The 19579-nt window shown below is 34.8% G+C and overlaps 1 protein-coding gene across 2 annotated transcripts in view; it reads right to left on the bottom strand.

Annotated features, from left to right (window-relative positions):
* The window catches only part of RAD54B (RAD54 homolog B), a 108882-nt gene that overhangs the window by 32583 nt on the left and 56720 nt on the right, over positions 1-19579 (bottom strand). For both annotated transcript variants that reach the window (XR_010159635.1, XM_001142757.7), the window contains exons 4-8: positions 12197-12391; positions 8484-8765; positions 5119-5281; positions 1283-1508; positions 459-666 (exon numbers count right to left, since the gene is read on the bottom strand). Coding sequence is in view for 1 of the 2 variants with exons in the window: in XM_001142757.7 (XP_001142757.1) it covers positions 459-666; positions 1283-1508; positions 5119-5281; positions 8484-8765; positions 12197-12391 (1074 nt within the window). In the remaining variant the exon portion in view is untranslated. The remainder of the gene's footprint in view (positions 1-458; positions 667-1282; positions 1509-5118; positions 5282-8483; positions 8766-12196; positions 12392-19579) is intronic.

Consider the following 19579-nt stretch of genomic DNA (forward strand, 5'->3'; position numbering starts at 1 on the left):
ATTTATATTAAACACTTACCACGTGTCAGGTAGTTTCCCAAGAACTTTACATTGATTAACTCCTCTGACCCTCATGAGAACTCTACAAAGTTAGATGGTATTATCATTCCTATTTTAGAGATTTAAAAAAACTGAGGCACAGAGACACTAAATAATTTGCTCCAAGTTGTACAGCTATGTCAGACTCGGGAACCAAGCACAAGCAATCCAGTCTGATCTCCTAAATTCCTTATCATGATATCATTGTGTTTATTCCTAAAAAACTCCAAAGTCTGGGCTACAGAAAATTACACATGGATTTGAAGATTCAGAATCCTACCAAGAGTTCATTAACACAGGTTTATTAGTATAAATTCCATCCAACACCACCAGTTATTTGAATGTTAAGCATTATAGTACAAGTCTGTATGTTCACTAGGCAAAAATTCCAAAATATCTTCCCCAAACTGAATACTGACCAGTTAGAATTATTCTTTTCTCACAAGAAAGGCTAATGAGGGCTGTAGTTGTCTTAATGGCACTGTTCTTCAAACGATGCCCCTCGTCACAGATTAGAAGATCAAATTTTATATTCTTAATTTGATCCAGGGAACGAAGTAACATTTCATAACTGATAATAAGAACAGAATAAAATATAGACTTGATGAATTCTTCAACTTTGTGGTCCTGAGGAAAAAAGATAGTATTTTAAAAATCAGGAACAGAAACTATATGAAATCAAATTTAAGCAGCCTATTCCTGACAGTCACTTACTAAGAATTGGAATGTGTTAACTCTTTCTGTCTTAGTCAACTGAGGCTGCTATAAACAAAATACCATAGATTGGGTGGCTTAAACAACAGACATTTATTTCTCACAGTTCTGGTGGAAGGTCTAAGATCAGGGTGCTAGCATGGTTGGCTTCTGGTGAGAGCCCTCTTCCTGGCTTGCAGAAGAATGCTTTTTACTGTATCCTCACGTGGTAGAGAAAGGAAGTTCTGGTGTCTCTTGCTCTGGTTACGGAGGCGCTAATCTCATCACGTGGCTCTACCCTCACGACCTCATTTAAACCTAATTACCTCCCAAGCCCACCTCCTAATACTGCTATATTGAAAGTTAGGGTTTCAACATATGAATCTGGGGGACACAAACATTCAGTCCATAACAACTCAAAACCAAAATGTAAGCTAAGACTCCATTTTTGTGCAAAAGGGTTAGGGAGTTAACAAGTAAAAACTGAATTACTGATTTGAAAAACTAGATTTTTTTTAAATGACTAAGGCTAAACTTTTAAGTTTCTTACCTGATCAACAGTAAATATCTTGATCCTTTCACTTCCTAGCCATTTTTGAAATTCTTTCTTCCAATTATTCACCAAGCTTCCAGGTGTGACAATTAGTGTCTTCTTTATTACTGGCTTGCCTCCATAGGGTCCCTGACACTGCAGGGTCCAGATGAGCGAAATACATTGCAATGTCTTCCCTAAACCCATTTCATCAGCAAGAATAGCTCCACAACTGCCATTCATTCTGTTAGAAAAAATTTTACTTCCTTTAATCACAATAGAAAAATATTTTATGCTCTTAAAATCATCAAGAACCAGAAACTGATATTTTGTAATGACACTGAAGACTTTTAGTACTTCATTAGCTGATTTACAACACATCTTTTGCATCTTTGATAATTATATCCATTACATATTGTCAACTAAATTACCAAAACATAAATCTGAAATTAGAGAGTTGAATCTAAATCATCTGCTACTATTACATGTACATATTTAGAGGCTGGAAATGAATTCCAATTTTATATCTGCATATGGATAATTTAACTATAACTGTGTTTCTCATCACTAAGAGTTGAGTGATTTTTATTGGTTTCAGATATCAAAACAGTTTAAAATATATTGTTGTATTATATTTAATCAGCAAGATCTACTGAGCTGTATTTTATGATTCTGTCAGTAAATGAAGTCCTCAACAAAAATAGCTCCCTGCATCATAAAAAAATTAAACACTAAACACTTGATATAATACACATAATTTAGTAAAAGTTGTTATCCTACAGACCTACTAAGTTATGTAATTTAAAATTAAATGTTATTAGAGATATTATTAGTAAGACCATGTATTTTTATGCCACTTTATATTTTTAAAGACCTTAGAAGTGTATGTTTTATATTTTTAAAGTTAAGAAAGTCCAAGGGAATTAAGGATATTACAAAAATACATAAGTATACAGTTGACCACTGAACAAGAAGGGTTGGAACTGTGAAAGTCCACTTATATATGGGTTTTTTTCAATAAATGTTATAAATGAGTGTGCCTACCTCTCTTGCCTCCCTTCTATCTCCTCCACCTCTTCCGCCACCTCTGCCACTCCTGAGACAACCAAACCAACCCTTCCTCTTCCTCCTCTTCCTCAGCCTACTCAACATGATAAGGATGAAGACCTTTATGATGATCCATTTCCTCTTAATGAATAGTAAATACATTTTCTCTTCCTTATGGTTTTCTTCATGCTTTCTTTTTTCTGGCTTTCTTGTAAAAATACAGTATATAATACATATATGAAATTATGTGTAAATTGAGTGTTTATGTTATCAGTAAGGCTTCCAGTCAACGGTAGTTTATTAGTTAAGTTTCTGCAAAAGTTATATGCAGATTTTTGACTACACAGTGGGTCAGCACCCCTAACTCCTGAGTTGTTCAAGAGTCAACTGTAGTTTGTCAGTTAATTGTATTTCTTCTTAGTAGAAATTAAGAACCAATATGCAATTTTATATATGTGTTCCATTTCAAGGTATAGAGAAAAAAATTACCAACATAAATTACAGCTACTATTTAGGTGGCTGTTTTAGATCAATACTTTGGCAACAAAGGACCAAATGTCAGCCCAATGAGATACAGTGAATAGCAAAGAGAAAATCCAGATTCATCCTTTCATGATAAAGAGAAGGGAGCAAACAGGAAGCCTTTATGGAGATGTACCTTGAGCAAAATTGTAAAGGGTAAATAATTACTACACTAATTAGGTAGCTGAATATAGTTGGAGCTTGAACTGAAAAATCTGAAGCTACCACGGCAGGTAGAAGACAAAAGATGAGGATACTTATCCTTGAGAGTTTAGACTGTATCTTATATATCAGCATCTCCCAAACACCAGTATTTCATGACTACCATCACGATTTGTTGTCATATCTGTGATACTATATGTTATTTATTATTTTTCTTCAAATCATTTTAACTTAAATTTGAAAAGAAAACTCTTTCTAAGCATAATTTATCTGTGAAACCAAAAGTTTAATGTGCTATTTTTCTTTTTTTTTTTTTTTCTCTCCAGACGGAGTCTTGCTCTGTCATCCAGGCTGGAGTGCAGTGGCGCTATCTTGGCTCACTGCAACCTCCGCCTCCTGGATTCAAGTGATTCTCCTGCCTCAGCCTCCTGAGTAGCTAGGATTATAGGTGCCTGCCACCACACCCAGGTAATTTTTGTATTTTTAGTAGAGACGGGATTTCACCATGTTGGCCAGGCTAGTCTTGAACTCCTGACCTCAAGTGATCCACCTGCCTTGGCCTCCAAAAATGCTGGGATTACAGGTGTAAGCCACCATGCCCAGCCTATTTTTCTAATAATTAACTAAATATGCTACTATTCAAATTTTTTTAAAGGCTTGTCCACTTGCCACCTCAAAATGGTCCCATATACTGCCAGTGGAGTAGGGATCACAGTTTGGGAAACACTGTTCTAAGTTCTGAGAGTCTCTGAATGATTTTAAATAAGGGAATGCCATGTTCAGAACTGTTTTTCAGAAAACTCAAGATGGTGGCTTTAAGTAGAATACATTTGAGAAGCATCAGAAGCAAATATACAGGTTAGAAGCCATTGCAATAGTCTAGATAAAATATGATATTTTTATGACATCGGTTACTAGAGATGCTGCAGTGGAATGACAGAAAAGATTAGGAAACAATATTTAGGAGGTTAAAATAATTAAAAGTTCAGGTTTGACTAGATTCAGAATGTGAGAGAGAAGAAATCAAAGATGATTCACAGACCAACTGAGATAAGACCTTTGAAAGAAAAAGCAGATTTGGGAGGAAATATGAGTCTAGTTAACAGTTTCTGGAAGACAGTATTCCCTTAACTTGTCATCATTCAAGGAGTTCTTAGAGTTGGGGAGAATTTCATTTCCAACTACCTTTAAAGGACAAATTTTAAAATCAAGGGTCTTGGCATTTAAAAACAAGGCAAAACAAAACCAAAACAAATAAACAAAAAAGACTGGAAAAAATGTTAGCAGCGGCCTTTGATTCTTTTTTTCTCCTGTTTTTTTGTGTCCTCTAAAATACCTTTAAGATACTACTATTCTTTAATCAGAAAATGCAAAAGGGAAGAAGAAACTTTTTTCTATTTTCAGATGTAGAGACAGAAGAAAATCTTTTTCCAAAATTCTCATAACCAGGTGCAGTGGCTCATGCCTGTAATCCTAGCACTTTGGGAGGCTGAGGTGGGTGGATCTCTTGAGGTCAAGAGTTCAAGACCAGCCTGGCCAACATGGTGAAACCCCGTCTCTACTAAAAATACAAAAATTAGCCAGGCATGGTGGAGCACGCCTGTAATCCTAGCTACTCAGGAGGCTGAGACGCAAGAATCACTTGAACTTGGGAGATGGAGATTGCAGTGAGCCAAGATAACGCCATTGCACTCCAGTCTGGGCAACATAGTAAGACTCTGTCTCCAAAAAAAAAAAAATTCTTATAACCAGAATTAAAAGCCTCTTTCACTTGCTCTTATGACCCTTTACCATACTAGCAGTCGGTGAGCTTTTATTATACCACATTAAGGTCAATTGCATTTATCTGTTTACTCAAATACTTTAAAAGCCACTTAAAAGTAAGGACCGTGGTCCTGATTCCCATATGCCCACCTCCTAGCAGTATGTTTGGCACGTGGCATCTATCAAGAACCACTTTTGGAATAAATGCACACAGTAAGCACTATTCACCTTTCCTACCAATTGAAATTCATAGTGTACCCTCAGGACTCATTATATCAGGATCTTCTTAGAAAACCATTATTGTGTTACAGGTTAAATCAAAATTCAGATTAGATTAAACAAATGATTTATTTTCCTACCTCATTCCCATTACACATTCATAAAGGAATATGATTCCTTCTTTCTGATGTGGTCGAAGATGATATACAAGGTAAGGATCAATCACTACATCCACAAGAGGGAAACAGTTCTTATTGAATACCCACTGGTGATTCTTATCTGGTCGTGGCATAACAAGGGAATCTTAAAAAATGGTAAAAGTACAAGTATTGTAATTTCACTTTTTCAGCAACCAACATTATCTTGTTTTCATTACCCTAAGATAGAAATGTTTGCCAACATTTGTGGCCAAAAAAGTCCAAAATTTAGTCACAGTAATGTTACCCAAGGGCACAAAATTTAAAAAGAAAATCTCATGCCTTACTGATGAACGATTTCATGCAAAGAATTACGAAGAGCCTTCCAAACTTCATATACCCAAAAGTGCTTCGAAAGCAATGAAATTCACTATTGTCTAGTAAGGAATTCAATAAGCCACAACATTGAATAGTTCAGTATTCAGAGCAAAGAGAACTATTTCCAACTGAAAGCATAGGTTGGAATTTTGCCAAGATGCATTTGCCAATGTTCACAGCTTCTCATTCTAAAAAGTCTCCCCAGATTTAACATACAGGCTTTCTATCTTTTCAGTCCTAAACACACTAACAATGATCATTACTCCTATTAATTAGAACTGAGAAAAAATGATAAATTCTCCATTGACTTAGCCACCATTATTTGCTTGAAGTTAATTACTACATTCATAAATGTCAAGTTCATAAAGCGTTTTTTTCTGGGGACAGAGTATCACTCTGTTGCCCAGGGTGGAGTGCAGTGGTGTGATCTCAGCTCACTGCAACCTCCGCCTCCCAGGTTCAAGCAATTCTCGTGCCTCAGCCTCCCAAGTACCTGGGATTACAGGTTCGCGCCACCACAACTGGCTAATTTTTGTATTTTTAACAGAGGCAAGGTTTCACCATGTTAGCCAGGCTGGTCACGAACTCCTGACCTCAAGTGATCTGCCCACCTCAGCCTCCCAAAGTGCTGGGATTAAAGGCATGAGCCACTGCACCCAGCCTCATGAACCTCTTTAAAGCAGCATGAAGTCATCATAGAATAACAATGTAATTCTTCAAAACTATGCTAACACAATTTAAAAGATTTACTAAAATATCACCCAAAAAGGCAAAATCAAATATAACTAGAAGGCAGGTCTCAATTGATAAATCTGAAATTAGATAATAAGCCCACCAAAATTATTTTGGGGATATATTTGCATGCCTACATCATGTTTATAAAAATTGAATTAGATAAAAAAAGAAAAAAGAATGAGGAGATGAGAAGAGGAGATAAAAAGAAATAGATTCCAGTAGACTATGTAAATATTCATCAGTGTGGAACTATACTGTCACAGGAATAAGAGTTTAGTCATGTTTACCATTAACAAATACCCAGAGGGTAAGTTTTCTGTGGATCTTCCTAGGTTTCTGAGTAACTGAAATGAACTTTCATCTTTGAGGTCAATTCCTGTTAGGTAGGAGACTAGGAAGTAAAAATGGGAAATGTAGTCCTTGGCTTTCCTCTATATCACTGTAGCAAAGTAAGAGTGTGCTCCTTGTGGATTTCCAGTCAAGAAATGGCCCCATTATTTTTCTATCTTTTAAAAAGGACAACAAGGAAAAAGAGAAGATAGAGGTGAAAAATCACATACTGCCCAAGCAAAAAGGACTACAGGATTATAAATCACCTAATAAAAGGCCCATCTTCAAGAAAGAGAAACCTAAACAGTCAAAATAATAGAACACTAGTTCAAATTTTAAGATGTTTCTTTATCTTCACAATGATGAAGATGATCATTTAATATTAACAACATGTCTGAGGCATTAAAGTCTACAACCTAATTCTATCCTTGGCTAAGATAAATACATGAGAATAATTAACCATTTACTATTTACCCGAAGTGCTTTTACACACACACACACACACACACACACATATATATAAAATTCACATGTACACAGATATATATACATTTACATCACATACACACAACACATAAATGCCACAATAAAATGTTTCATTCACTCACTCAACAAGTATTTCCTGGAAAGAGTATATACTAGACACTCTAAATCTCTATGGTGGTTATTAGGACCCACGTTTTACACGAGTAGGCAAAACATTAGGAAGGTTAGTGACTACCCCCAAGAGGTCAAAGAACCAGTTAGTTCAGTGGCAAAACCATGATTCTTACTCAGATCTCTGAATAAGCACAGTATTCTTTTCAGTTCCCCACAGCCCTGTATTGTGTAATAGTAAAAGTACAAAGAGAAAGGAGAATAAAGAGGAGGGGGATTGTTAAAAGAGCTGGTGGGACAGACAAAATATTTGGACAAAAAGAGAAAATTCAGCTGCATCAGCTTCCACTGCCTGTATTTCAACTAAGTCTTTGGGATAAGCTAATATAGAACTAAGAATTTTTAATTGTGGGGTTTTGTCCCAATAATGCCGTTGATTATTTGTATTTAGGTAAGTCGGTTCATCTTCCTGGGCCTCAGTTTTCTCCAATGCAAAGTGAAGAGACGAATCTAAATGATCTCAAAGGCCTCTTTACTTCAAAACTTATGTTTCCATAATACTTGCAATGGGGAAAAATAATCATTACTTTATATACTTGCTGTTGTGAGGAAAGAAGTCACCTCTATGTCTCAACTTTCACATCTACTACACTATACTTTGATTCGGATTACTTGTCCTTCCCCTCACCAAATGAGAAGCTCTGTGATGACAGTTTTATCTTTAGGCCCAACCCATAAAAGGCAATCAAGAAATACCTGCTGAGTGAACAGTCAAAAGAACAATCAGATACAATCTAGGTTTCTTTTTTTTTAACGTGATTTTTAAAATTGCATTCATCAGTGTGAAAATTAACTGATTGAATGGAACTTTCACTAGTAAAATTTGGACTTTGCATGAAATCTTACCATTCAATATTTTTATACACTAATGCTTGTGATCAAGGCATACAGTCCTCAAATTAGAAGTATAATCATAGTCCAGATTAATACATTTACTAATTTCTCTCCTTACTAAAAAGTCAGATTTTATTCAAAATTATACACATGTATGTGTAATGTATACACATACAATTTAGATATGTTTCCTTCAACACATGTACAGTATTTTTATTACTGTATTCTTGGAATTATTCATTTACATATGAAATAATTCCCAAACTATATTGTTATTTGACTTCAACATTATCTCTTATGTCAGATTATATATCTCAAGAATAATGTATACTTTCACCTAAAACTTTTAAAACAAAATTTAAACTTCAAATTCACACACAAAAAAACATTTTGACAGTAAAAACAGAAAATTCAAATTATTTTTAAAATCTTACTTGGCGTATATGGGTCATGGCGTGGTTTGCAATTTTGGAAATCATTCTGTCTATTTTCCTTTGAACTTGGTTTACAAACACTTTTGAAAGGGTTAGAGAAACATTTCCTGGCAACCTGAGAAGAACGCGAGATAGCAGTACTTCCTCCTCCAAGCTGAAAACACCTGCCACTGCTGAAGTCATCTGGAGAGATTACACCCATGACTTCTATTTCTTTTCCACAAATCATCAGTGTTTGGCCCTCTTCAATCTTTTCAAGCTCTTTGAATTTATAACCAATGCCTTTAAGTTAAGAAAGAAAAAAATTAATTGACACTTTAAGAAAGAAAAAAATTAATTGACAAAAATTAAAGGATACCACGGTCACCTTCCCATAACTGTACAAAAAAACTGCACTTTGAATGTAAATAGTCTTATATAATGCATTAGCCAAAATGGAAGCATAATTTAACATTTTGGTTAAAAAAAAAACATTAAAAATCAAAAGAAATAATACAGCTATCAAATTAGCCATGCTTTAGAGAAAGCAAGAATTTTTTTACTATTGAAAATATAGATTATTGTACTCTATAGTTTTGCCATCTCTTGTCTGGAAAAATTAAGCCAAGAAAATAGTTTGATAGGCTATATGTATCCTCCTTTCTTGTAAATAAACTACAGAAACATCATGGTACCTCTATTTTCACTTAGAAACAGCTAGAAATGTGAAGGAGAACTAGCAATAAAAGCAACTGCTACCACAACTAGTACTGACTGTTCCACATGAGATAGCAAAGTTAAAATACAGTTGTGGCAAGAGGTCATAGATATTCCATGTTCTAACTCTTTAATAAAACATGGAATATTTTGTAATATTAAGCTTGTTTGAATTATTATTAATTTGATGAACATTTATTAAGTGTTGCTGCGTAAAGGTGCTGATGAAATGTAAGTATGGATAAGTCAGTCATGGGCTGCTTAAAATGAGTTCACTAACCACATAGATGGCATTTTAGACTTCCATGCTTGTCTATTAAATGCATTAAACTATTAAATGTGTAGTTATTGTGCCATTACCAAGCAAAGGAGCTGTGTATACCAGAAACTTTTAAGTCTCTAAAAATAACAATAAAAGACTGCCGCATTTTAGAAAACATGATGACCCTTTTCAAGTAGTTGAAAATTACTAAAATTTTCTCTACTGAAACTGGCCTAAAATTTATAATCTGTGCCAATCTGTATTTAATATATAGTCTTAAATTATTTATGGTGGAATACTTTTTAATTGTAATGCTCTGATATAGGAAGAAATTACTTAGCTCAATGTCAAAGACCCATCACTCCATCCCAATTCAGTGTTGGTCTTCACTTATCCAAATTAATGAAGATTATAGTTTTATCTTCACATAAAATCTAATTACTGTTAATCTCAGTTTTACATGGAAATGGAAGACAAGAATAACCTTTTAACTTTGAGGTACCTTTAAAGTAGCTCTAATTCCAAGATCTCTCATTTCATTTAGATCCATAGATGATCTTGATCCAAAGATGACTCTTTCAAACATCTCAGTCGCTAGAAGCTTTTCTTTTACTCTTAAACTTTGTTTCACATACTGGTTTTTTTTTTTCTAGGTATTATGCAATGATGGCCAACTGAGCCTGATGCATTATCACAAGCTATTAGCAATTTTAGCATTCCAGCTTTCAGTTTTCTTAGCACCTCTATCTTTACATTAACAAATTTACATATTGTATATCCCAGTTATTTAAAAGAAAAACTGCTTATAGACAGTAACTTGCAAAATTAACTTCAGGTTAATACATTTATTAATGTTATAATTAAGCAACCAAGTCCTATGTTTGGATATTTTCATTTTGAAAACCCTAAAATACACCTGTGTTCAGTCCCTCTCCCTACCATACAGGCCAAATAAATCAGAGCCTCAAAGAAAGGTCAGAGTCTGGGCATCGGCATTTCTTTTCTTTTTCTTTTTTTTTTTTTAAGAGACAGGGTCTCTCCAGCCCAGGCTGGAGTGCAGTAGCAGGATCAAGGCTTACTGCAGCCTCGATCTCCTGGGTTCAAGCAATCTTCCTGCCTCAGTCTCCCAAGTAGTTAAGAGTTACAGATGCATGCCACTACACCTGGTTAATTTATTTTTTTGTATAGACAAGGTCTTGCTAAGTTGCCCAGGCTGGTCTCGAACTTAGCCTCAAGCAATCCTTCCCCACCAGCCTCCCAAAGTGCTGAGATTACAGGCGTGAGCCACTACACCCTTAAGAGCACCTCAGGTGATTCTACTGGCATGGTCAGGGTAAAAACCCACTGTTTTAAGCCTAATTTTCATTTTTTGTTACTTGCAACTGAAAGATCATTTTATTATAAACTACTCATATGCAAAACCATGCATACTATACCTTAGGGGTAAAAAATATTCCAAAGTAATTGTGATAATTTTTCCTCTCTCACTGACTTTAGAATTTCACTAAAGAGGCAATACCAATGCATGAACAAATTCTCCAAAAATCTAGCCCCAATCGACCTTAACCAACATAGAATGTGTACTATATATTTTTCTTTTTACTTCCCCTAATCACTATACACAGTTGTTCCATATTTTTATAATAAATAAAACATTCTATTGTAGATAATTTAGTTTGCTTCAACTCTTAACACTGTCACGGCCTTTCATACACTACATTCCTGAAACACTGAACTAATTTGAATTCCTTCCTGCTTTTGTGCCTTTACATGTGCTATTCTCTCTTGCACATGGCCCTTATCTATAACCTCCAAAACTATTCATCCTTCAAATAGTACCTTAAACGGTAACTCCTATCAAGCTTACCCCTAGCCTCCTGGGCAGATTAAATGGTTCTTTTATGCTCCCACTGCTTCCTGGGCAGATTAAATGGTTCTTTTATGCTCCAACTGCATTTAGTAAAAATTCTCATTGAAACAACTGTATTATTGCTTCCTAATCATCAATTACTTTGCTTTGTTCCCAGTAAATTATAAATTATAATCATCTTTGGTATTCCTAGCATACTGCCTGGCACATAATAGTTATTAAAAACTATAAACTATATTTTTAAGTAAATAAACATGTAGAACAGATTTTATAGTTATAGGTCACACTCAAAATTGAACTGAGACAATGCAAAGACACTGTAGTTGGTGTTAGCCATTCTTAATTTGTAGCCTAACTTGTATTACTACAAATTACGCTGGCAACATTTTGTAACAGAAACAATGGCAACCTCCAATTTCCATATGTTAATCTACGTCAGGCCTAACCATTATCTCCTTGCTCTGTTTTTCAAAACATTATTGAGTAGTGCTGAAATTACATATCATTCAACTTGATATCAACATATTTTTCAATTTTAACCACTTAGCATTCTTAAAAAGAGAGAGAGAGAAAGTATACCAAGTCAAATTTAGTGTTTAAGCTCAGAAAAGTACCAAAATAACTATATATAGCTGGCTGGCCATTTTTGGAGAAAATGAAACCATAGGATAGGATTTGCTTCACTGAGCTAGCATAAACCATAAGATTGTCAGGCTCACTAACCATTATGAGATTATTTTATGTATTATACACAGTTGAGGAATGAACATCCATTAAAGAATACCTTATCATCTCTTTATAAAACCCAATTACATTTCAATTATGTAACCAGAGATACATACTAATTTCAGGCCAAACTGTAAACATTAGGTAGTATCATAATACCTCTTCCAATGTCTTTGCCTTCCAAATTCTTTAATATAAATGACTTTCCTTTTACAATAAGAACAGCATCACCTTCCCACTTTTTATGTTTTTTCTTTGAAGGCTTACACCAAACAACACTGAAATATTTAACTAGGCTATCAGATTTCTCTTCTTGTTCCTTGGACACTGCTACTTCTTTAGGAGCCGAATGAACTACAATTAAAAAAAAACACATTATTAAAAATGACTTTAATGTCTAAGTAGTAAGGTCATTCAAACAAAACCAAAAGGCACAAGAAAATTAGATTATATTAAGAAATAGTATGAAAGAATATTTGATAATACTCATGTTAGCATTTTATAAACTAAGAAATCCAAATATCAGGTGTTAATATTACCACATGAGTATAATTACTACAAATGTCTTATTGTTCCAAAGTCAAATAAACTCAAATGAAGTAGAATAACATAATAATCACTGTAAACATTTTAAAACTCTAAAAATTAAGAAATTATTTCAATGTCTATAGCATGGAAAAATATCTAAAATCACATTTTGACAAAACTGATTTAATTAAGTAACATGACAAGCTGAGGAAAGGCAAAGATTACAGAGTTCTCTGAAAGTAAAACCTGAAATTTTTGTTTATTTAATTGATAAACAAAAATTATATATATGTAGGTGCACAACATTCTGTTTTGATATATGTATACACTGTGGGATGGCTAAATCAAACTAATTAATATTATCCATTACCTCACATACTTTTTGTGGTGAGAACATTTTTTAAAATGCTACTTTCTTAGCATTTTTCAAGTATACATTGTTGTTAACTATAGTCACCATGTTATACAATAGATTTCTTGAACTTATTCCTCCTTAACTGAAATTTCGGATCCTTTGACCAACATCTCCCCAATGCCCCACCTCTATCCAACTCTAGGTAACCATCATTCTACTTTCTGTTTCTAAGAGTTTGACTTTTTTGAATTCCACATATAAGTGAGATCACACAATAATTGTCTTTCTGTGTCCAGCTTATTTCACTGAGCATAATGTCCTCCAGGTTTACCCATGTTGTCACAAGTGACAGGATTGCCTTCTTTTTTAAGGCTGAGTAGTGTTCTACTGTGTACCTATACCAAGAAGTTTTTAATCCATTCATCCATTGATGGACACTTAAGTTGACTTCACATCTTGGCTACTGTGAAAAATACTCCAAGGAACATGGGAATGCAGATATCTCTTCAACATGCCAATTTCATTTTTTTTTTTTTGGCTATATACCCAGAAGTGAAAGTGTTGGATCATATGATATGTTACTTTTTCAAATAAGAACAAGTATAAAACAGCAAAGTAGAAATGAGAATAAATATTATTAAAATTACGTTGTCTCCTGCTTCTTACACCTAACTTGCACACACTAGATTTTCAGTGGCTGGATAAAAGGTGGTTTAGCTGAAGACAGCAAAATCTCATTCCCGCCATTACTGAAGAGCTCTTCACTATGTCTTTTACGTCATATACACTTGAACCATGGAAACTATCAAAACAATAAAATTTTAAAAACAAAATGAAGTAATTTTTTTTCCTTTTTACTATTTTCCTACTTACTTATATAGGAATAAGGCAATAAAAGCATACAAAGTATAAAGATCAGAAAGGAAGAAATAAAATCGGAGCATTTACAGATAATATAACTATTTACATAGAAATCCCCAGAGAATCTAAAAATAAAGAATAAATTTAGCAGAGTCACAGGAAGCAAGGTTCATATGCAAAAATCAACTGTATTCTTATAGACTAGCAAGAAATAATCAAAAATAAAATTTTTTAAATTCCATTCACAGTAGCTCCAAAAAACACACATGTGAAATACTTGGGAAAATATCTAACAAAAGATAACCCAGATCTCTACACTAAAATTAAAAAGCTTTGTTGAAAAAAAATTAACAAAGCTCTTATAAATAAGCACAGCTCCTATTTCATGAATTGGAACATTCAACTTTGTTAAGATAGTAATTTTCCCCAAAACGATCAATATATTTAACACAATACCAATCAAAATCCCAGGACATTTTTAGTAAAATTGGCAAGTTGATTTAAAAATTCATATGGAAATAAAAGTAACGTAGACTAACCAAAGCAATTTTTGAAAAGAACAAAGTTGGATGTTTACAATAATGCTGCGATAATCAAGATAGTTTGGTACTGCCCTTCCTCTCCAAAAAAGACATATAGACATTCCAATGCATTGGAAGAGAAGCAAGAAATAGAACTATTCACACATACACGGCGAAATTATTTTCAACAAAGGTAGGGAAGCAAATTCAATGAGGAAAGGAAAGTCTTTTCAACAAACATTGCTAAACCAACTGGATACACATTTGGAAAAGATAAACATCAACCATTAAGTCACCCCATATCCAAAATTCAACTCAAAATGAATGATAGACCTAAATGTAAAACCTAAAACAAAAAATCTCTAATAGAAAACACAGGATAAAATATTTGTAACCTCAGGATATACAAAGCTTTCTTAGAATACAAAAGCACGAAACATAAAAATCAAAAATTATTAATCAACTTTTATCAGAATTTAAAACTTTTGCTTTTTGAAAGATGCCATTAAAAAAACAAAAGGGAAGCCACTGGCTGGGGTAAAATATTCACAGCATATGAATAAGACAAAGGTCTTGTATCCGGAATAATTATTCTTTTTTTTTTTTCTTTTTTTTTTGAGACAGAGTTTTGCTCTATAGCCCAGGCTGGAATGCAGTGGTGTGATCTTGGCTGACTGCAACCTCTGCCTCCTGGGTTCAAGCGATTCTCCTGCCTCAGCCTCCCACGTAGCTGAGATTACAGGCGCCACCACCACGCTCAGCTGATTTTTGTATTTTTAGTAGAGACGGGGTTTCACCAGGTTGGCCAGGCTGGTCTTGAATTTGTGACCTCAAGTGATCCACCCACCTAGGCCTCCCAAAGTGCTAGGATTACAGGCATGAGCCACTGCACCCGGCCTAAGAATTCTTATAGTTTAAAAATAAGACAACATTGATTTTGTATCCTGAGACTTTGCTGAAGTTGCTTATCAGCTTAAGGAGATTTTGGGCTGAGACAGTGGGGTTTTCTAGATATACAATCATGCCGTCTGCAAACAGGGACAATTTGACTTCCTCTTTTCCTAATTGAATACCCTTTATTTCCTTCTCCTGCCTAATTGCCCTGGCCAGAACTTCCAACACTATGTTGAATAGGAGTGGTGAGAGAGGGCATCCCTGTCTTGTGCCAGTTTTCAAAGGGAATGCTTCCAGTTTTTGCCCATTCAGTGTGATATTGGCTGTGGGTTTGTCATAGATAGCTCTTATTATTTTGAGATACGTCCTATCAATACCTAATTTATTGAGAGTTTTTAGCATGAAGCGTTGTTGAATTTTGTCAAAGGCCTTTTCTGCATCTATTGAGATAATCATGTGGTTTTTGTCTTTGGTTCTGTTTATATGCTGGATTATATTTATTGATTTGCGTATATTGAACCAGCCTTGCAGCAAAGTCTCAGGATACAAAATCAATGTACAAAAATCACAAGCATTCTTATACACCAATAACAGACAAACAGAGAGCCAAATCATGAGTGAACTCCCATTCACAATTGCTTCAAAGAGAATAAAATACTTAGGAATCCAACTTACAAGGGACATGAAGGACCTCTTCAAGGAGAACTACAAACCACTGCTCAATGAAATAAAAGAGGATACAAACAAATGGAAGAACATTCCATGCTCATGGGTAGGAAGAATCAATATCCTGAAAATGGCCATACTGCCCAAGGTAATTTATAGATTCAATGCCATCCCCATCAAGCTACCAATGTCTTTCTTCACAGAATTGGAAAAAACTACTTTAAAGTTCATATGGAACCAAAAAAGAGCCCGCATCGCCAAGTCAATCCTAAGCCAAAAGAACAAAGCTGGAGGCATCACGCTACCTGACTTCAAACTATACTACAAGGCTACAGTAACCAAAACAGCATGGTACTGGTACCAAAACAGAGATATAGATCAATGGAACAGAACAGAGCCCTCAGAAATAATGCCGCATATCTACAACTATCTGATCTTTGACAAACCTGAAAAAAACAAGCAATGGGGAAAGGATTCCCTATTGAATAAATGGTGCTGGGAAAACTGGCTAGCCATATGTAGAAAGCTGAAACTGGATCCCTTCCTTACACCTTATACAAAAATTAATTCAAGATGGATTAAAGACTTAAACGTTAGATCTAAAACCATAAAAACCCTAGAAGAAAACCTAGGCATTACCATTCAGGACATAGGCATGGGCAAGGACTTCATGTCTAAAACACCAAAAGCAATGGCAACAAAAGCCCAAATTGACAAATGGGATCTAATTAAACTAAAGAGCTTCTGCACAGCAAAAGAAACTACCATCAGAGCGAACAGGCAACCTACGCAATGGGAGAAAATTTTTGCAACCTACTCATCTGACAAAGGGTTAATATCCAGAATCTACAATGAACTCAAACAAATTTACAAGAAAAAAACAAACAACCCCATCAAAAAGTGGGCAAAGGATATGAACAAAGGATATGAACAGACACTTCTCAAAAGAAGACATTTATGCAGACAAAAAACACATGAAAAAATGCTCACCATCACTGGCCATCAGAGAAATGCAAATCAAAACCACAATGAGATACCATCTCACACCAGTTAGAATGGCAATCATTCAAAAGTCAGGAAACAACAGGTGCTGGAGAGGATGTGGAGAAATAGGAACACTTACACTGTTGGTGGGACTGTAAACTAGTTCAACCATTGTGGAAGTCAGTGTGGCAATTCCTCAGGGATCTAGAACTAGAAATACCATTTGACCCAGCCATCCCATTACTGGGTATATACCCAAAGGACTATAAATCATGCTGCTATAAAGACACATGCACACGTATGTTTAGTGCGGCACTATTCACAATAGCAAAGACTTGGAACCAACCCAAATGTCCAACAATGATAGACTGGATTAAGAAAATGTGGCACATATATACCATGGAATACTATGCAGCCATAAAAAATGATGAGTTCATGTCCTTTGTAGGGACATGGATGAAATTGGAAATCATCATTCTCAGTAAACTATCGCAAGGACAAAAAGCTAAACACCGCATATTCTCACTCATAGATGGCAATTGAACAATGAGAACACATGGACACAGGAAGGGGAACATCACACTCTGGAGACTGTTGTGCGGTGGAGCGAGGGGGGAGGGATAGCATTAGGAGATATACCTAATGCTAAATGACGAGTTAATGGGTGCAGCACACCAGCATGGCACATGTATACATATGTAACTAACCTACACATTGTGCACATGTACCCTAAAACTTAAAGTATAATAATAATTTTAAAAAAGAAAAAAAAATAAGACAACAAACAAATCAATAGAAAACAGGCAAAAATCTTAGAAAATTCAGAAAATGATATATACAAACAACCAATAAGCACATAAAAAGATATTTAACATCATTAGTCATCCAGAAAATACATATTAAAAACCTGAAATACCACTTCACAACCATTAGGATGGCTGGAATCGCAAAGTCAGATAATAAACAAGTGTGATGCATATGTGGAGAAATCAAAACCCTCATACCCTGCTGGTAGGAGTATAAAATGGTGCAGCACTTTGGAAAAACCAGCATGACAGTTGCTCAAACAATTAAACAAGAGTTACCAAATGACACAGCAATTACACTCCTAAGTATATGCCCAAAAGAATAATAATATATGTCCACAAAAAAACTTGCATATGAATGTTTATAGCTAGGATTATTAATAATAGCCGACAGGTAGAAACAACCCAAATGTGCATTCAACTGACAATGGATAAACAAAATGTGGCATATGCATACAATGGAATATAATTCCATCATAGAAAAAGAACAAAGTACTAATACATGCTAAAACACGGATGAACCCAGAAAACATTTATGCTAAGTGAAAGAAACCAGTCACAAAGGCCATATATTTTAGGATTCCATTCACATAAAATGTCTACAACAGCAAAATCTTACAGAGACAGAAAATAGATTAATGGTTGCTTAGGCTGGAGGGTAAGGATGGGGTTAGGAAGCAGGGTGGTGGTAGCTAAAGGTAAAAAGTTTCTTTCTCAGGTATTGAAAATATTCTGCAACTGGCTGTTCTGATGGTTGCACATTAACTGTGACTATATTAAAAAACAATGAATTGTACACTTTACATGACTGAATCATATGGTATGTTAATTGTATCTCAATAAAGCTGTTTAAAACACACGCACACAATGAAATAACACCACATCTTGATTATATTGACTAAAATTAAAAAAAAAAAAACTGACCACAGTAAGTGCTAATAAAGATATAGAGCAAATGAAAATATCATATCCTGCTGGAAGGAATGTCAAACAGTACAACTAGTTTGGAAAACGGTTTCGCAGACTCTTTAAAAGTTAAACATACACCTACTATAACCAGCCATTACACTGCTAGGTATTCACCAAAAAAAAAAAAAAAAAAAAAAGAAGAAGAAAGAAGAAGAAAGAAGAAGAAAGAAGAAGAAAGAAGAAGAAAGAAGAAGAAGAAGAAGAAGAAGAAGAAGAAGAAGAAAAAAAAGAAAAAGAAGACATATGTCTGGAAAACAAAAAACTTGTACATCTCCAAGCCAGGTAAATCAACCTGCCAAATGCCTGAAAATCTATCACTACTAGAATTCAGATAAATCGTATCTTCATTACTGGCATTCATGGATTTAGAAAGTGAGTCTTGGCTATCTTCAACCAGTAAATTATACTCAGAACCACCAAAGGTGTTTTCTGAGAAAACAAATGATTCATATCCAGCTTGAGTCAGCTCTGTCTGGCATGACCCAATGAACTCTGATCAGTTCCTGAAAGGATTCAGACTGCTAGAGCCCTCAGCAGGAACCAAGAAGACAAAGGACTTAAGTGCAGCTCCTCCAGTTTTCTGACCTTCCTTCCCTAATGAGAGTGTATGGATAACAGGTCATTTTTCAGATACTTTTTGGGGGGAAATGTGCTTCTAATGTCCCAGTAGATGTAGTGGATAGTTTTTTACCCTTCTCTTTTCATATGTTATTGTGGATATATTTCTACATGTTATTAGTCCCTTATTACTGGACTTTTTTTTTTAAGCTCTATCATATTCAGTCTGTGCATCTCTGGTTATTTGTGGAAGATAAAGTCCAAGAAATGAAATTACCAGTCCAATGAATTTAAAGATTTTCAGATTCTTGATTTAGACTGACAAATTTTTCTCCACGAAAGGCTGTATCAATGATATTCCCACCAAGCAAGGGTGTCCACTTCATTACACCCATTACAC

Source organism: Pan troglodytes, chromosome 7 (genome assembly GCF_028858775.2).
Source record: "Pan troglodytes isolate AG18354 chromosome 7, NHGRI_mPanTro3-v2.0_pri, whole genome shotgun sequence".
NCBI classification, from domain to species: Eukaryota; Metazoa; Chordata; class Mammalia; order Primates; family Hominidae; genus Pan; species Pan troglodytes.